The following is a 15,403-nucleotide window of genomic DNA, read 5'->3' on the forward strand; positions in this document are numbered from 1 at the left end:
TGAATGTAGTGAAACGTTATCATGGTCAAGAAAAAAAAAATTAAATATATACAAATCCATGCAATCAATAGTTTGGTATTAACCATAAATAACTATCACCCTACACAAAAGCACATGACACTTTCAAACATATTAAATACTATATTTATTTATACTTTTTTTTTTTTTTTCATCTACTGCAACTTTTCAGTAGGCTGAAACATAGGCTGACGAATGCAACAAAATCCATTTTGTGTTTAGGTTAAAATACTGGGAAAAAATAAGAATAGTGGAGGAGCAAGACAAACAAAACAATTATATAAAATTGTATGTGGAGTAAATTGTAATTGTAAATCCTGTGTAAAGGAATTGGTGTATGCTGTTCACTGAAACCCAGCTACAACATATACAAAATTGTTGTTGAACAATGGGGGAAAAAATTTATAAACTATCCACACAATTACTTGTACTTCTCTTAAAATTGAAAAAAATATAAAAGGATTTAGCAAATGAGTGGTAAAACTGAGACCAAACCTCACAATAAATTGTGAGAGATTTTGGGATTATTCCCAGACCTGGCCTCTGTGGGTTTGCATGATCTCTATGTTTGGATCCCTTCAACAGCCAGGATTACCCTGACAGAGATACTGAATCTCAGTGGGACCTTTCCTGGATAAATAAAGGTTAAATAAAAAAAATAAAATAAAAATTAAAATATTACATTTCTATTAAATTATGTTTTAAAGTTAATGTGTTAGAACAGTGTATAATTGATGCTATGTCAATGACGGTCTGTCCTTTGTATTGGGTTAAAATTAATGTCTTTTCACCAAAAGCCCTGGGTTGGTTTTATCCATCTATACAAGTTTTTGAGATAACAATTTTGAAAAAATAACAAGTTTGTTCTAAGTACTTGTACAAAAAGTAAAAAGTGCACATTGTCAAGGCATTCAAGTCCATCTTCCGTTGTAGAATTCAAGGAAGATATATTTTATTAAAGGTGCCCAGAGATTAAAGGGGCTTGCATCCACCAACAAGAAGCATGCAAATCCTAAGTGCAACTAGTTCTGATTGTACAGTAGGATCATACTCTCAAAGCACACTGAAAGGGTTTAAAAGAATGATGCTACAAGAGTAAAGGGACGTGTACTCATGTTTTATGATATAATAGGTTGATAGACGATTACCGCATGTTCAACAACATTATGTGCCCAGATAAAGAGGCCATTTGATTATCAAATATATTGACTAGGTTATTCCATTTTTCCAATTCCAGTTTCTTTCTTCCCTGATGGCACGCTGTGTTCATCAGACAATGTCACAGCAAATGCCTGCTGTAATCACAGTTTAGGCTGAAGGTGGTGCAATTTGCAATTCAACAAATTATTAGTGCGCTACATTTTTATCTGGAAGTCTCCACAGTGTGGTTAAAATTGTGGGAATTTTATTCTCCCAGAAACAAATTTTGAGCACAGTAAATATTGACACTTGTAATCTTGTACATTTAATATGTTTGTGCCAGCAGGGAAGTAAAACCTGTTTGAGAAATGACCTTGTTCAGTATTCAGATATAGTTAGCTGCCCTCATTCTTTGGATACAATAAAGTTGCTCAAAATGCAGTCCTTACATATCCTATTACCTTTGCTAAAATTAATCCAGGTGGTGATGTTTTGGTCAGACAGTGTTTAGGTGTTTCAACTTACTTTCAGGGAAATAATAATAACTTTACACTCTCACCAACAATGCTAACAGTACTGAAAACCCAGTGATAAGACTATAATAAAACTATTAATGGTAGACATGTAAAAAGCCATGTCTTCAATCTATACAAAGTGTACCAGCTGCCACCATTTCAATGTAAATTTGTATAATATATCTTTCCACTTGTATTCAATTTAAGATATTGCTCTTTTATCATATTTTGAGCTGCATTTTAGTGTTGTTTTTAACTAAGTTTATGGTTAGCAGCTCAACACCACACGTTAGATCAGTAGAATGGCTTTAATACATGCTTGTTCAACAGTGCACAGGAGCAGACAGACTCCAGAGGTTGCAGCCAAAGCTCCAAGCTGAGCAAGAATCCCAACTGTAACAGGAAGGTGAGGCAAGGACTAGGAAGGGAATTCAAAAATGTCTTTAGTATAGGTTTAAAGCAGGTACTTGTGTCCGTTATCCTCGTCTAGGGTGAGGTCTACTACTTCCGGTGGAGAAACCCAGTTTGGCTGTGGAGAAGTCCAAAGCTGTGGCTGATTTGTGCTGGTTATCTGAGTTACGGGATTTTCTTTCCATGAGGACAAACTCTTTATCACCCCTCCATATGGATGAGCACCCCTGGGTTCAAACACAAATAATTAGTAAACCCCCCAAAACAAAGGAAAAAACTTAATTCAATATCATTTTTACCGTGCTTTCTCTTGCACATCCACAATTTCCACCTCACTGTCAGAAGAGGCGATACTAATCTGGCCCTTGTGTTGGGAACTTTCCTTGTGCAAAAGATGTGCATCTGGATGGCCTGAAACAGAAAAAAAAAGACTGTAAGCTGAGCCATAGATTTGAGCAGCTTTTTGGACCTTCAAGACAATACAGACTAGAGCTCCCTTTATAACATATAGTTCATTCATACCAATCATCAGTTTAAAAGCCCTGTCTGCCCTGAGAATAGAAAATAAATTGAAAGATACCGGATTTGTAACTGACCTGAGAGTGAGCTCAGAGCTCTTATACACCCAGAGTGTACTGCCATAACTTGGCCTCTGTGTGTTTTTAGCTCATGCCTTATCACGCTGGGCCGGGCAGCCTCGACACTCATACTCTCCTGGTTAGAATCAGTGCCTGAAATATCATAGTGACCAACTACTGGTGGCCCGTCTGCAGAAAACAAACACAAATACTTCATTATTCAATATATATTATTCCATTATTCAAATTACGCCTAAGTTTAACTCAATAGTGTGTTCTATTTCCATCACTATTAAATATGCCTTTAAGACTCTACAAGACTATTAAAATCATATATTACATACATGTACAAGTTGTTGTGATGAGTTATTTATTATTACACTGCCGAAATTGACACTTATCCTTGCTACTGAGTATTTATTGTATTCACGGGAATATTGTAACAGGATAGAACCATGAAACATGCTTTAGATGTTTGTAAAAGGGCATTCTCAGACTTTGAGGAAAATACTGCAGTGAACCAATCCTCTTACGTAAACAATATATCCCATCTTGTCTCTTATTTCAGAGATTTACTTTGCCAGGTCTTACTGCCACCCTGGAAGGGACGGATTTGGGAAGTATGGGAATTCTTGTCAAACTGACCGCATTATTAAGGTTAACACAAAACAAAACTAAGAAAAACTCAATGTATACACCTTTTTCTGCATGATCAAAATTACCCTGTTAAGGATACATGCAGAACTTTATTAGTCTTGCACATACTTTACACATACAAACTAATGACGTTCTATACCTCAGAGAAAAAAAGCCTACATACACAGACTCTTATTGTCACTATTGCAGTTGAGTGTGGAAAAGTGGAAGCGCGCCAAGAAAACTTTTTAACCACAGGATCCAAACCAGAAAAAGGACACTTTTTTGGCCAGTCACAAACAGTAGAAGGGTTAATGCTCTGTTCCACAGGTTTAAAATGTAAACCTGTGAACATATTCCATTTAAATTATGTACAGAGACTGGCTGTCAAGCACAAAACCTAGCAAAATAAGCATTAAATTAAATCTTAAAAGGCATGCAACTAATTCTCAGAATATTAACATATAATTTAAACGTTTAATAATATGCTAACAATATATTCCTAATCTACTTAAAAAAAAAAAAAAAAAAAAAAAAAAGAATAACATTATGGCATACTTAAAAAAGTTGCAACGGCAATTGTGTCTGAATGCAATTATTTAGTAAACATTACACATATAAAATAGACTAAGAAATTAAACTAGTATTTATAGGTAGACTTTTGTATCAGTAAAGCTATGTCATCAAAAATGTTACAGGTTTAAAAACCAGAACACATTTTAATGGGGACCAAGTGTACGCTCATTCACTCAGTTCACACATTGATAGGATACATGCCAAGAAACCATACCGAACAATAACTTATAGCATGAAATATAAACTGAAATAGTACTCAAAAATCTCTTTCAGATCACTGTAATAAATCAGAAATCAAACGGGTGAGTTGAATTACTTAAGTAAAACAAAATCTACTCTCACAGTGATTCAGTGCCTACACAGTGTGTCAGGCCAGTCAACAAAAAAAGCAACAAATAGCCATCTCTGGCCCAGCTGTAGTTTACATGCATTTATTTTGTCTCCTCACACAATACTAGATCTTCTGCTTGTGTCTGAGCAGTGAAGACAAGTAGATTAAACATTCAAGAGTCCAGGATCTGAAACGCCTAGATTTCCATTCGGAGTCACTACTTCATGCAAAATATTGTTGTTCATAGTGGCAGGAGTGAGACCGTTATTCTCCCGAGCCAACATGTAAGCAGCCATAGTCTCCGCAGACTCTGATGATGGCAGAAATGAGCTGGGAGGGGAAGGGCGTGCTTCCTGAGAGGGATTCTGTTGCCCCTCAAGAGCGTCACTTGAGCGCTTTGACGAATCATCTGAGTCGAGATGGGCAAGCCTTTCCATCCAGACCCTGAAGCGTTCTTCCGTCTGGCGCTGCATCACAGCAAAGCGTGTCATGGCCTCTTCCAGAACACTTCCAATGCCGTTTCTGTCCCACGAGCTGCTGTCCAAAAGCCCATGAACCTGAGCTCCAACTCTGGATCTCTCCGCCGTACGTCTGAAGCCAGCTTTAAAGACATTGAGGCCAAGCAGTAAGACTTTCATGCTATGGAAGAGGATTCTTCAATTACAGAGAAATGCATCTGTTTTTGGTTACGTGCAGGTTGACCCTTCCATGCTGATGGAATACAACATGCAGTTGTTGTAGCACTCGAATGTGTGTGCAGGATGTAAAAATGGTTCAAAAATAACTGGATGCATCTGGAAGGCATAATGATCTTCTGATGTACTGAGATTTGATGTGGATTAAAATATAATTTATGCCTACTTGTTACAAAATGTGCCTGAATCAAAACTAACTCAAATCAAACCTTTTTTTTTTTTTGTAAAACGTGTGTTTTACAGATTCATACTAGTAGTCAACTCACCCATGTGATTCCCCAAAAAAGGATGATTAATAGAAAAGATTGTCCACTGAAATCATTATAACATGTAAATATTTCTACCAAAAGTGTCTCAGTTATTACCTAACAAAATACACAAATCTAAACACATTTTACTGTGGCTTTCCAATTTCCATTCAAGTTTAACCCTTTAGAAATGTATTTTGAGTAGAAAAGACTAGATTTCAAGCAAAGCATTTTGCTACACTGTAATAGAGAAAACTGAAAAGACAAACACAAAAAGATGAGTGAGAATGACAAAAATATTAAAAAAGACTCATGTTCAAGTATTAGATTAACATTGAGTTTTGTGAGCTGGGTTACTTGTGGATTAGGCTACATGATACGTATGGACGCACATTAATAAATTAGACAACAAAGGTAAAGTAAAATGATTGTAGAACTTCAACATATATAGTAGTTTCAAAACAGAAAGTAAAAATGAATCTATTATGATAAACTAGATTACAAGGAAATATAAATGGTAGCTACTCTACTGTGGTGCTTGTTTGAAACTGTGTCTAAATGTGATTTTAAGTTGCATTAATAAGAGTTAGTGTTGCTGAATGTTACCTGGAATATCTGTCCTGATTGTCTTGCTACCTCCAGAGGTGTCGTCGTCCTCATCAGAGGAGCTGGTGCTGGAGTCACAGGTGACCTCACTGTCACTTGTGCTGCTGTCCTGCAGCAGGTTGTACTTCTTCCTTGCTGCTGCCTCTCGTTTTTGCCTGAGCAAACGCATTCTCTCCTTGTGTTTTTGGCTCCGGTGCCCTTTCACCTTTCCCACTTTGCCATTCATTTGTTTTTCCTGTCCCATGGCTGCTTCTGCAGTTGTCTGGCATCGATTTTTCTTTGCAGCCATAGCATTGGAGAGCATGTCACTCTCTGACCGAGAGCGGCGAGACTTTCTGCCTCCAGTTGCCAAGGAAGATGGCTGATCAACTGACTGTTCTGAATCAGGTAAAGCTTCCATGTTGTCTTCACCTTCACATGCTGGAGGGGCAGCTACTTCTTCCCCAGATGAGAGTGTGTCTGAGTCAGCAAGGTGCCCACTAGAGGATGGAGACAGCATACAAGGGTTTGAAGAGTCGCTTTCATAAACACGGTTAGACACAACCTTGTTGTCACTACTGGAAGAGGCTTGATGAGACCCTGCTGAGTCTCTTCGGAGCTCCTTCATCAGGCATGGCATAGACAGCAGGCTCTGTTCACTCTCTGTGTGCAAAAGGCTCTCTCCATCCTTATCCCTTTGAGTGGAAGTGATGCTGGTGGAGGTTTCACTCTTTTGTTGATCTTCCTGCTCTTCTTGAATAGAAGCTGTGACTGTTTCTGCTTCATCAAGGCACTCAGTGGGACACTCAGCATCAACAAATTCTCCTGTATTTACTGAATCTGCCATCTTCATACTAGTCAAGCCCAGAGCCCAAGGTCCAAATGATGTGGACCGTTGTGTCTGGACAGGAACTGACCTGAAGTAAAGACAACAAAAGCAACAAATAACCTTAATACCGCCTTAGTGTGTATCTATATCATTATAATAGGAATTGTAAGTAAACATGTCAGCAAAATCTCAAGGCTACTACGGTTACCAATTTGACAAACTTTTCTGAAATCCATATATGTACGCAAACCATAAGCTACAAATATGGTCTAGGACGAAGCCTATGTATGCAAGCATTATACAGGTTGCAAGAGTTTCCTCCTGTGCCATAAATGGAATCAGGCGTAGCTTAATACACTTTATGGATGAACGTTGTAATTTAAGTTAACTGTCATTAGATAACTAGAGTAACGATCAACTTATGAGCTTTGAAACAGTAGGCTACTTACCGCGGTGGCGGTGTTATTTTATTCCTCAGTCCAGAACGCTCGACATCTTACGTAAGTTATAGTTTCTCTGGATCACACAGCTACAAGTCGACTCCCGTGTTAAGCAACACTAATTCCCTACAACGTGGATGTATAAAGATTGAGGACGGTGCATTTGTTCTGTGGCTTTCCTTTAGTGCGACTTTAGCTGTGTATTATTGTAAAATGTCTTCAACAGTCTGCAGCAGCGAATCGTCGTTACAAAGTGTACATGCGCCACTTCCGGTGCTTTGAGACCAGTAGAGCGACCCCTAGCGGATGGCAGCCAAACTCAAGGTGAACACAAATGGTATAGGTATAGGCTGTCAATTCATGAATATACTATACTTTATACTGATTTTTATTTATTTTTATTTTTTTTTACATTTTCAATAACCAAATTTCTTGAGCAATGCACACAGAGAAACAGCCAACCAGCATCAGATACTGGATCAAGTATTTTAAATTCTAAAGTATATTTCACACAAAGCATAGTTATGTTTTATGTCAGACAACAAATTTAGTAAGATTAATAAAAAATAAATAAATACATTAATAATAAATATTATTATTATTATTATTATTATTATTATTATTATTATTATTAAAAAAGTAACTATATTTAATACATTTACTAATTAATCTTGCATCACACAATAAATGACACACCTAGATGTGTGGCAGTATGCTCAATAATAATAATACCTCTTGTAATATTTTAAATACATTTATTGTGTGTAAAAACAAGGTAATTTCCATGTGATAAAATGTGTCATGGTCACTGTTGGCAAAAATGTGATTTTTACATCTTAAGTGCATCGACAGTTGTACAGGTGAATAATGAACTTTAGTGGGGTTGTGCTTTGAACAATGGTGAACTTAAATTTGTGACAGTGAGATGTTAATTTGAGATAAATAACAAAATAAAATATTAAATTAATAAAATACGTTAAATAAATATTTAAAATCTTACATTATGCAGGAGTGGTCGACTAGACCCAATACTGTTTTGTGTGCATTACTGGTCTGTGATGTTTCTGTTTTGGGACATTATTCTGTTTGACATAGCATGGATCATAGTAGTCCCATTCCAAGGCAGATGTAAGCATGCTGTTGGACAAACCATCACTGTCTGCGGAGAGTATCCTCAAAGACACACCTGAAAGTGCAGTCCAAATAAATTTTACTTTAACAACATTAAAGACCAAGTTACTCATCATAAAATGGTTGGTGCATTAGTATTAACTCAAAGAAGATGTAAGAAAACCTGCACTGGCACCAAAGTCGCTGTCCAGTCCAGGACCCACTGCAGATGTGAGGATACAGGAGACTTCTGAAAGTCCGTTTGAAAGCTCACACTCCATGTCCATTTTGTCAAACAGATGCACTGCAGCAGCTGTGTTCAAGTGTGTCCTCATGTCATAGGGACTGCTGCTACAAAGTTGTCCCTCATTTTCCTCCTGCTGTGAACAAAACAGACATACACCTTTGGGCAAGTGGAGGCAAGAGTCAGTGCTAGAACTTGAACCACTAGTATATGAAAATGATCAATGTAAACACAGTTTTTTAACAAAACTAAAATATAAAAGTGTCAGATTAGCATTTGTCTTGGTTCAGTTGGTTAGCTTTTTATTTTGATATTTTTGTTAAACTAAACAAACTATATGATTATTGTTGGTTGAAATAAAACAAAATAAACATAGTAATGGAACAGAATGGAGCTTGGCTAGGGTGACATCCTGTCCCTTGATCATCTGTTTGTTCTATTCTCTTTTCCTCATCCCACTTTTTACAGTATGTTCCACCTTCTCATTGATGCTTTATGAATTGTATAAAAAGTTTTACACAAAATAAAAATAAAAAATCTGTTTCTTGTGGACATTGTGCAGCCCTCTAGGCTAATGTTTCCTGGCAGAAGAAAGCTCTTCAGATGTACTGGGCCCCATCAACCACAAGGGGTCCTCCCAAACATGAACCGTTGTACTCCATTCAATTTAAGTATGTGGCAATATTTAAGGTATTATTGTCTTTTCTAAAATAATGCCATGTTATGTTATATGTTATGGAAACAATAGGTCTGCAGTTTTCCCATTAGCAGTGAAAAATGCAGGGTGCATAAAATGCAACGTTTATCAAATTTACTCCACACTGTCCATTTTATTTAATCTGTTGTTCATGTGGTTTCACTTGGCTACTTTAACAAAAATAGCCACATAGTTAAATGTAATGAGGGGCGTGGTTTCATGTCATAAACATGTGTTTATACCTTAACTGGGCAAATAAGGGTACGTACAAATAAAAATACAAATAAAAACACAAATGAAAAAGGGCATATTCTTATTAAAAATAAGATAATAATCTGAAAATCAACTAGGATACAGATTTATAATTGCCACTGACCATTGGGGAGTTAGGGGGCACCAGATTGACTCTGGTTTCAGCCTCGGAGTCGCTGGACTGTTGCGGCAGAAGAGGTGCACTTTTGCCATAAACACCGGAGGGCTGGTCCAGTCTTGGAGTGGCCGCAGAGGAAGTGGCGCGGATGGTGCTTGGCGCCCTCAGAGACCCTGAGCCGGTTGCGCAGTCAGGCCTGAGGAGCCGTATCCTATGGTCAAAACCTGGCCTCTCCCTAGATGAAGCCCTAGAAGAAGTGACTGGGTGAGGTAGGACAGGTTCCGACAGGGACATGTAAGCTCTCCTTCCATTCGGCAGCTGAGGGAATGCCACGTCTGACAATCGTCTGACCCCGTGCTGTGTAGATTGCAAAAGCATTGCTTCCGTGTCTTCACGTCTGTTGGTCTTTTTTGACAAAATTAACAACTTGTAGCCCAAAAACAGGCAGTTTAAGAGCAATAAAATGACCACACATGGAATCAACAATAAGACAACCAAAGTCAAGTTTGACACTGAGTAGCCCTCAGTCAGGTTTGATGGTGTGGTCTGATGTACTTGCGACATTTCATCTCAGATGACATAAATAGTAAACGTAGGTAAACTGCTCATCTCACGTGTTGTCTGTTTTGTATCTGTTTTGTGTCGCTGTGCGCAGGTGCACTGACGAGCCAATTAGCGTCCAAGTTCTGCTCGAGCCTTTTCCCTGTGGGAGAATGGAAACTTCAACTTTCCCTGCTATGTATTCCACTCCATTAGGAGATAGTTATTTATCAAAAAGGCAGATTGATTTAGACTCAATATGCAGCTATGTCTTATCAGGATTTTTAAGCCTTTCACTCGAATGTCGAGGCAACACAAGAGGGCAGCAATGGACCTTAAGACTTCTGTCACGAATCAATTTATCTGTTAACGAAAAAAGATAATAGAATTTTCTTTTCAATTCATATTTATTTCAAAATGTACATATTTTTTGCAGGCTACTCTTTGTAGTCTTTACATTGTAGGAATGCACTAATGGGATATATTACAGAATCTATACAAACATCTCAGATCATTCAATAGAACATTTCACATGTGAATCTCTCTTAGAGACAGTATTGTTGTTTTTTGTACACAAAGTAAATCTTTGTACACAATTATATCAGCACTATTATAAAAATAGTCATATGAAAACCATATAAGCCGTTTCCTTCCCTTTCAGCTTTAAGGAAGTCTACACAGACTTGAGTAGCACAGTCTTGTTCTGTGACTGTACTGTATAACAGTACAGATATCCTTTTCAGTCACACCAGAGGCTAACTAAGCTACATCAGAGACCATTTTTTCTGAAGTCACTATCATCTTCACCTCACATACCACTGTTCAATGTGCATTCAGCTGTAGCATTCTCTCCTCTCTATTCACCATAATAGGTTGTGAATGGTTACAATACTAGCACCCTTGAGTAAGGCTCTGAATTGTCAACAATGCACACATGGCGATCCTGTGTCATGTTTTGAAAGATGAGCTAGCATTTGGCTAAACTATGTTTGATTATCTCTCTGGATTGGGGCGGGATCCTGTCAGGAAAGAGCACCTGGAACTCCACCACCAAGTCCCCTTTCTGTGATGGGCTCTTGGGCAGAGGCAGACCCTCACCACGTAGACGTCTCATTGCACCAGGTTTAATAATGTCACTGCACGGCAAAGGCATCATTCGGCTGTCAAGTGTAGGCACGTTAATGGTACAGCCACACAGTGCCTGGAGAGAAAGGATTCAAAGTGAGAAATCAGAATCAGGTTCAATATTCATTGGCTTTACTTTAATAAGAGTATAACACATAGGAACCAGCATCACCCCAAGACACTCCTATCTGAAGTACAGTTATGCAACAGCAATCTATTGATAGCCTGCATTCAAAAAATGCTAATGTATCTCAGTTATGTAATACTATGCTGTTCCTGATGTTATAAATGTGTCTGTTTGCTAAGTGTAGGAGTTAAGGACTTTGTCAGCCCATGAATGATTGAAGGGCTCCTTGAAATGCCAGCTTTTGAGTGCTATCCTGTTAATCTGTGTGTGGGCTGGTAAGTGAGAGCCAGAAAAAGAACTGCCAAAAAAGCCCCTATCCAGCCCTACAACCTGCCACGTAAAAGCAGAGGAGTCTGCAGCCAATGGCAGAGAGGCAGGACCAGTGATGGGGAGGTTAAATTTAGCTCATACTCCCTTGCTCTCTGCAGGGTTTGACAAGGTAATAGAGGAGTCTGTGTTGCTGCTGCTGTTGCTGCTGCTACTGCTATGTTGGTGGGGGCTTGGAAAGGGTCTAAAACTATGGAAATAGAACTGGAATTATTTACCTACTGTACACTAATAAGGTTGATATAACTCACTGTGGTCCCTATGTGTTAATTATATATAAAGTCACTACAACTCACCTCCTTTAAGGTGATTTTGGCTGTGTAGACAATATTGGAGCCCTCTCTCCTGTACTGTGGGTGTTCCTGGTCCTTGAGAATGAATGTGATGTCAGCAGGGCCGTTGTTTGGTGTTTCATCTCCCTCTCGAGGGAAGGTGATCTTTGTCCCAGCTCTCCACCCTTTTTTCACCACCACATTGAGCACTTTGTCTTCAGATCGCATGCTGCGGCCATCAGGATTCAGGCGTTTACGAGTGATCTTTACATGCTTTGTGCAACCATGCATCACCTCGTCCAGAGTGACCAGCAGCTCGTGCACCTCTACCTTGCTCTTGTGAAGCTGCCCATCTTCACGGCATGTGTAGCCCCCCACACGACTGAAGGTGAAGCGCCGGAACGGGTTGAACAGGTCTTCATCATCTTGGCCAAAGTAGATGTCAAAGTAGTCTGAGCCGTGGAAAGAGGAGGAGAAGGAGGGATCGGTCTGGAAATTACTGCGAAAGAGGTTACCTTGGTTTGCCATGCCATTTTTGAGACCTATCAGGAAGACAGAAGACCATGTAAGTTAAGTTTAGTCTGTGTTCATACAGTATGGTATTGCAATAGTGCTTAAAAAAATTCTCACCTTCCTCTCCGAACTGATCATAAATGTTTCTCTTTTTGGGGTCAGTCAAAATCTCGTAAGCCTCAGCAATCTCTTTGAATTTGTCTTCAGCTTCAGCGTCACTATTCTTGTCAGGGTGAAACTTCAGAGCCAACTTCCTGTAGGCCTTTTTGATCTCATCCTCATTGGAGTCCGGTGACACACCCAGTACTTTGTAGAAGTCTTTACCAGAAGGTTTGATGGCCAGACAAGGGCTTTCTTGTTCAGACTTGACACTTTCCTGTAAAAATACATAAATATGATTATTACACATTTAGCTTTTGTATTATATTTTGACACTATAGACAAGACTTGGTTGCTGAGCAGACAGTTGGTTGCATAGACTATATTTTTTTATTATAATTTAAACAATTTTCTCCACAATGAAATCAGGAAAGCTTTCCTGATGTTTTCTGCAGTTGCGTTAAGATCGTTTTTTATTGGTTGTTTTATCTTGCAACGTCCCTCGCACTGTGAGATGGGATCATTCATGAAGAGGCAGAGACTTTCCCTGACAACCGAGATCCGGTCTACTGATTGGCCAAACACACTCTAGCGACATCAGCATTTCAACAAGAAAAGGGTCAAAGTTGTAGCTTTGACAACACACACACACACAAACAGAGATTATGATGAATCTGGACTTACCGCTGAAGATGAAGAGCCAGAGCTGTCACCTCTGTGCATAACCCGCACTTTGCATTTCACATTGACATTTTTGTGTTTGACACCGAACTGGGTCCAAATGAGAACCATGATGGCCGCTGTAAAGTTTGAGCTGTGAGTCGCTGTCCGCTTTCTTGTGGTGCTGAAAAGGCAGCTTTTCTGTCTCGGAGCTCTCTTCAGTTCTGTCTTAAATACTGTAGCGGCCGGGCTTCACTACTCGCTCGCCTCCCACTCCCGGTGACAGAGATTTCCCCGGGTCCGCCCATTTCTTCACGCACGGCAGGGGATACCGAGTCCCGGGGCGTCCGGGTGAGCTGCGATTGGTGCAGCGCGGATGATCACGCGGATGTTGCAGCCTCCATCTCCATCTCAAGACTTATTTCCGGAGTTTCTGAAAGCAGCTAGAGCAGACTGTCACGACTCAGTACAGACAGTACTCTCCCCGAGTACATAAAGAACAGACAGATAAGCATCCAGTTTTGTGCCCAGACAGAGTTAGAAAGACTGGGGCATTTTAGGACAGGGCCGCTATTATCCGTTGTAAAGCCAACAAAGGAATAATAACAGGAAGAAATGCAATTCACAGTAATCATCAGTGAGTTAACCGATTAATGATGTTGAGGTGACAGCACCAGCCGAGCAGCAAACTCATATTTGGTATTAGTGAAATGAACATCACCATAGTAAAGCAATAATCTGAACATACGAAATGATCATTTATAAAATGTTGCGTCATGACATTTAAGATGTTGCATTATTTCTGCAGGTTGACCTGAAATGAATTTAAACAAGCTGAATTGCCTGAAATGACCCTTAGTCCCTAGGTTTCCTCAGGTTTAGTCTAATATACAGTGAGCTTGCACAAAGCAGCAATATTCTCACACATCCACATATTCTTTAGATACCTGTTCAAGACATTAGACATGTCACATAAAAAGCAATGTACCCACATAATGAAAACATGGTTCTACTGTATATTGAGTTTCAATGCAAAAAAAAAAAAAAAAAACACTTTATATGAGATTGATCATAGTTTATTGTATTTTTGTGCACGCAACAACAGAATGCAGTCTCAAGTATTTCAGTCAAATACTAGCTTTTACCTCAAATGCCCTGAAAGGGGGGGAGGGGTACCAATTTTCTTTCTAATCTGTCTTGCAGTACGTTTCTCATGCTTTTCAATGTAATTTAGCATGTTCTATGTAGATGAGCATCATCTGTGTTCTGTGTTAGCTGAAGTAAGGACTTACACTATTGATATTTTGTGTCTATTCTGTGTTATAGAGTACATGTAAAATGTGGTCTGTCTGTGTGTTTTTGTGTTTTTGTGTCTGTCCAGACACCTGCAACCTAACCAGAATGCTAAAAAGATCAGTGACACATTTTGATTTGAATTATTTGTATTATAATCCTACACTGAACTGCACTTAATGATGTGATATTATGAATAATGTCAGACCTATTCAGTCCAGACCAGTTATGTAAATGCCATTTAGATCAAGCCAAGAAATTACAACTTCACATTCAGGAAGCTTCATCTGAAAGGCTTTTGTTTGAAACTGCATTAGTGTTTTTTCCTTCTCACTTACACCCCCACATTTCTGCAGGGTGCATAGTATTAGAGACATACAAAAAGGGACTGAAATGAGGCTCTGAAAAGCCAACAGCTGTGGACTGATGGAAAAGATTCGAGTTATATAATTGAACGTGTTAAAATTTGTGTGGGTGTTAAATAAGTGTTCCTTTAATTCTTCAAAGACCAGAATTGATAGCTTTTAAACATGTGATTGGCAGTTACAGTTTTTTTTTATTTTATTTAATCCTCTTTTTACTTGGTAATAACTAACTCTGTGATTGACATGTACATCTATTTGAACAAAATTGATTCTAATGTTTTGAGTTAATATTTCATTTACAATATTTTATTCTAAAGTCTATAAATACAGGACAAAGTTTAGCTTTCATTTGCATCAGAAATCACCTTTTTCGCACAGGAAAAATAACAAGAAAAAGTATTTAAAGATCAACAATAGCAGTTTTGAGTGACTGTGGCTGAGACTAAGCAGTAAGTACCAGACAAACAGAAATGACAATGGCATAATAGAAGATTACATAAGTGATAATGTATTATTGTCCACTCCCTCTTTTTAATCGTCTTTTGAAATACTATTTCATTTTGAAAAATAAGACCTATTTTAAGTTCTACACATAGCCCACGAAATTCTGTGACACAGTGTGGAGTCTGTTATGTGCGGGAGGCTATGTGTCCATGGTT

At 38.6% G+C, this 15,403-nt stretch overlaps 3 protein-coding genes across 8 annotated transcripts; all 3 read right to left on the minus strand.

Moving 5' to 3' along the window:
- Window positions 1-128: 128 nt before the first annotated feature.
- On the minus strand, window positions 129-7,260 carry ark2n (arkadia (rnf111) N-terminal like PKA signaling regulator 2n). 3 transcript variants are annotated; one of them, XM_020921802.2, is made up of 5 exons: window positions 7,012-7,260; window positions 5,755-6,650; window positions 2,681-2,851; window positions 2,384-2,495; window positions 129-2,311 (listed from the first exon to the last, which is right to left on the minus strand). In XM_020921802.2, exons 2-5 carry the CDS (start codon window positions 6,584-6,586, stop codon window positions 2,128-2,130), a joined length of 1,299 nt encoding a protein of 432 aa, XP_020777461.2. In that variant the 5' UTR covers window positions 6,587-6,650; window positions 7,012-7,260; the 3' UTR covers window positions 129-2,127. The 3 variants fall into 3 exon arrangements, with proteins under 3 accessions (XP_020777461.2, XP_020777463.2, XP_020777462.2); XM_020921804.2 differs by lacking the exon at window positions 2,681-2,851; XM_020921803.2 differs by lacking the exons at window positions 129-2,311; window positions 2,384-2,495; window positions 2,681-2,851 and adding an exon at window positions 3,356-4,806.
- A 490-nt stretch (window positions 7,261-7,750) lies between these two features.
- hwa (huluwa) lies at window positions 7,751-10,190 on the minus strand. Of its 4 annotated transcripts, none has more exons than XM_055153935.1 (3): window positions 9,430-10,190; window positions 8,276-8,489; window positions 7,751-8,188 (listed from the first exon to the last, which is right to left on the minus strand). In XM_055153935.1, exons 1-3 carry the CDS (start codon window positions 9,985-9,987, stop codon window positions 8,022-8,024), a joined length of 939 nt encoding a protein of 312 aa, XP_055009910.1. In that variant the 5' UTR covers window positions 9,988-10,190; the 3' UTR covers window positions 7,751-8,021. The 4 variants fall into 4 exon arrangements, with proteins under 4 accessions (XP_055009910.1, XP_055009913.1, XP_055009909.1 ...); XM_055153938.1 differs by having other exon boundaries at window positions 8,309-8,492; XM_055153934.1 differs by having other exon boundaries at window positions 8,276-8,492.
- Window positions 10,191-10,407: 217 nt separating this feature from the next.
- On the minus strand, window positions 10,408-13,267 carry zgc:122979 (uncharacterized protein LOC641576 homolog). The gene is made up of 4 exons (XM_020921790.2): window positions 13,111-13,267; window positions 12,445-12,703; window positions 11,839-12,356; window positions 10,408-11,164 (listed from the first exon to the last, which is right to left on the minus strand). The coding sequence occupies exons 1-4, from the start codon at window positions 13,216-13,218 to the stop codon at window positions 10,931-10,933; spliced, it is 1,119 nt and encodes a 372-aa protein (XP_020777449.1). The 5' UTR covers window positions 13,219-13,267; the 3' UTR covers window positions 10,408-10,930.
- Between the last annotated feature and the right edge of the window lie 2,136 nt (window positions 13,268-15,403).

Source organism: Boleophthalmus pectinirostris, unplaced genomic scaffold (assembly GCF_026225935.1).
Source record: "Boleophthalmus pectinirostris isolate CB_2022bp ecotype Guang Dong unplaced genomic scaffold, ASM2622593v1 HiC_scaffold_18, whole genome shotgun sequence".
In the NCBI taxonomy this organism is placed as follows: domain Eukaryota; kingdom Metazoa; phylum Chordata; class Actinopteri; order Gobiiformes; family Gobiidae; genus Boleophthalmus; species Boleophthalmus pectinirostris.

Bases quoted from the DNA above. Each gene is read 5' to 3' on its own strand.
- zgc:122979 (XM_020921790.2), bottom strand. From the start codon at position 13,218: ATGGTTCTCATTTGGACCCAGTTCGGTGTCAAACACAAAAATGTCAAT. The intron at 12,704-13,110 runs GTAAGTCCAGAT...GTATTTTTACAG, and splicing joins CTGGCTCTTCATCTTCAGCG to GAAAGTGTCAAGTCTGAACA. The intron at 11,165-11,838 runs GTGAGTTGTAGT...CTTTCTCTCCAG, and splicing joins CCAAAATCACCTTAAAGGAG to GCACTGTGTGGCTGTACCAT.
- hwa (XM_055153934.1), bottom strand. From the start codon at position 9,987: ATGTCGCAAGTACATCAGACCACACCATCAAACCTGACTGAGGGCTAC. The intron at 8,493-9,429 runs GTCAGTGGCAAT...TTTTGTTCACAG, and splicing joins TGCCCCCTAACTCCCCAATG to CAGGAGGAAAATGAGGGACA. The intron at 8,189-8,275 runs GTTAATACTAAT...CTGCACTTTCAG, and splicing joins TTTTCTTACATCTTCTTTGA to GTGTGTCTTTGAGGATACTC.
- ark2n (XM_020921802.2), bottom strand. From the start codon at position 6,586: ATGAAGATGGCAGATTCAGTAAATACAGGAGAATTTGTTGATGCTGAG. The intron at 2,496-2,680 runs GTCAGTTACAAA...TTTCTGTTTCAG, and splicing joins AGCTCTGAGCTCACTCTCAG to GCCATCCAGATGCACATCTT. The intron at 2,312-2,383 runs GTAAAAATGATA...GTTTGAACCCAG, and splicing joins GATGTGCAAGAGAAAGCACG to GGGTGCTCATCCATATGGAG.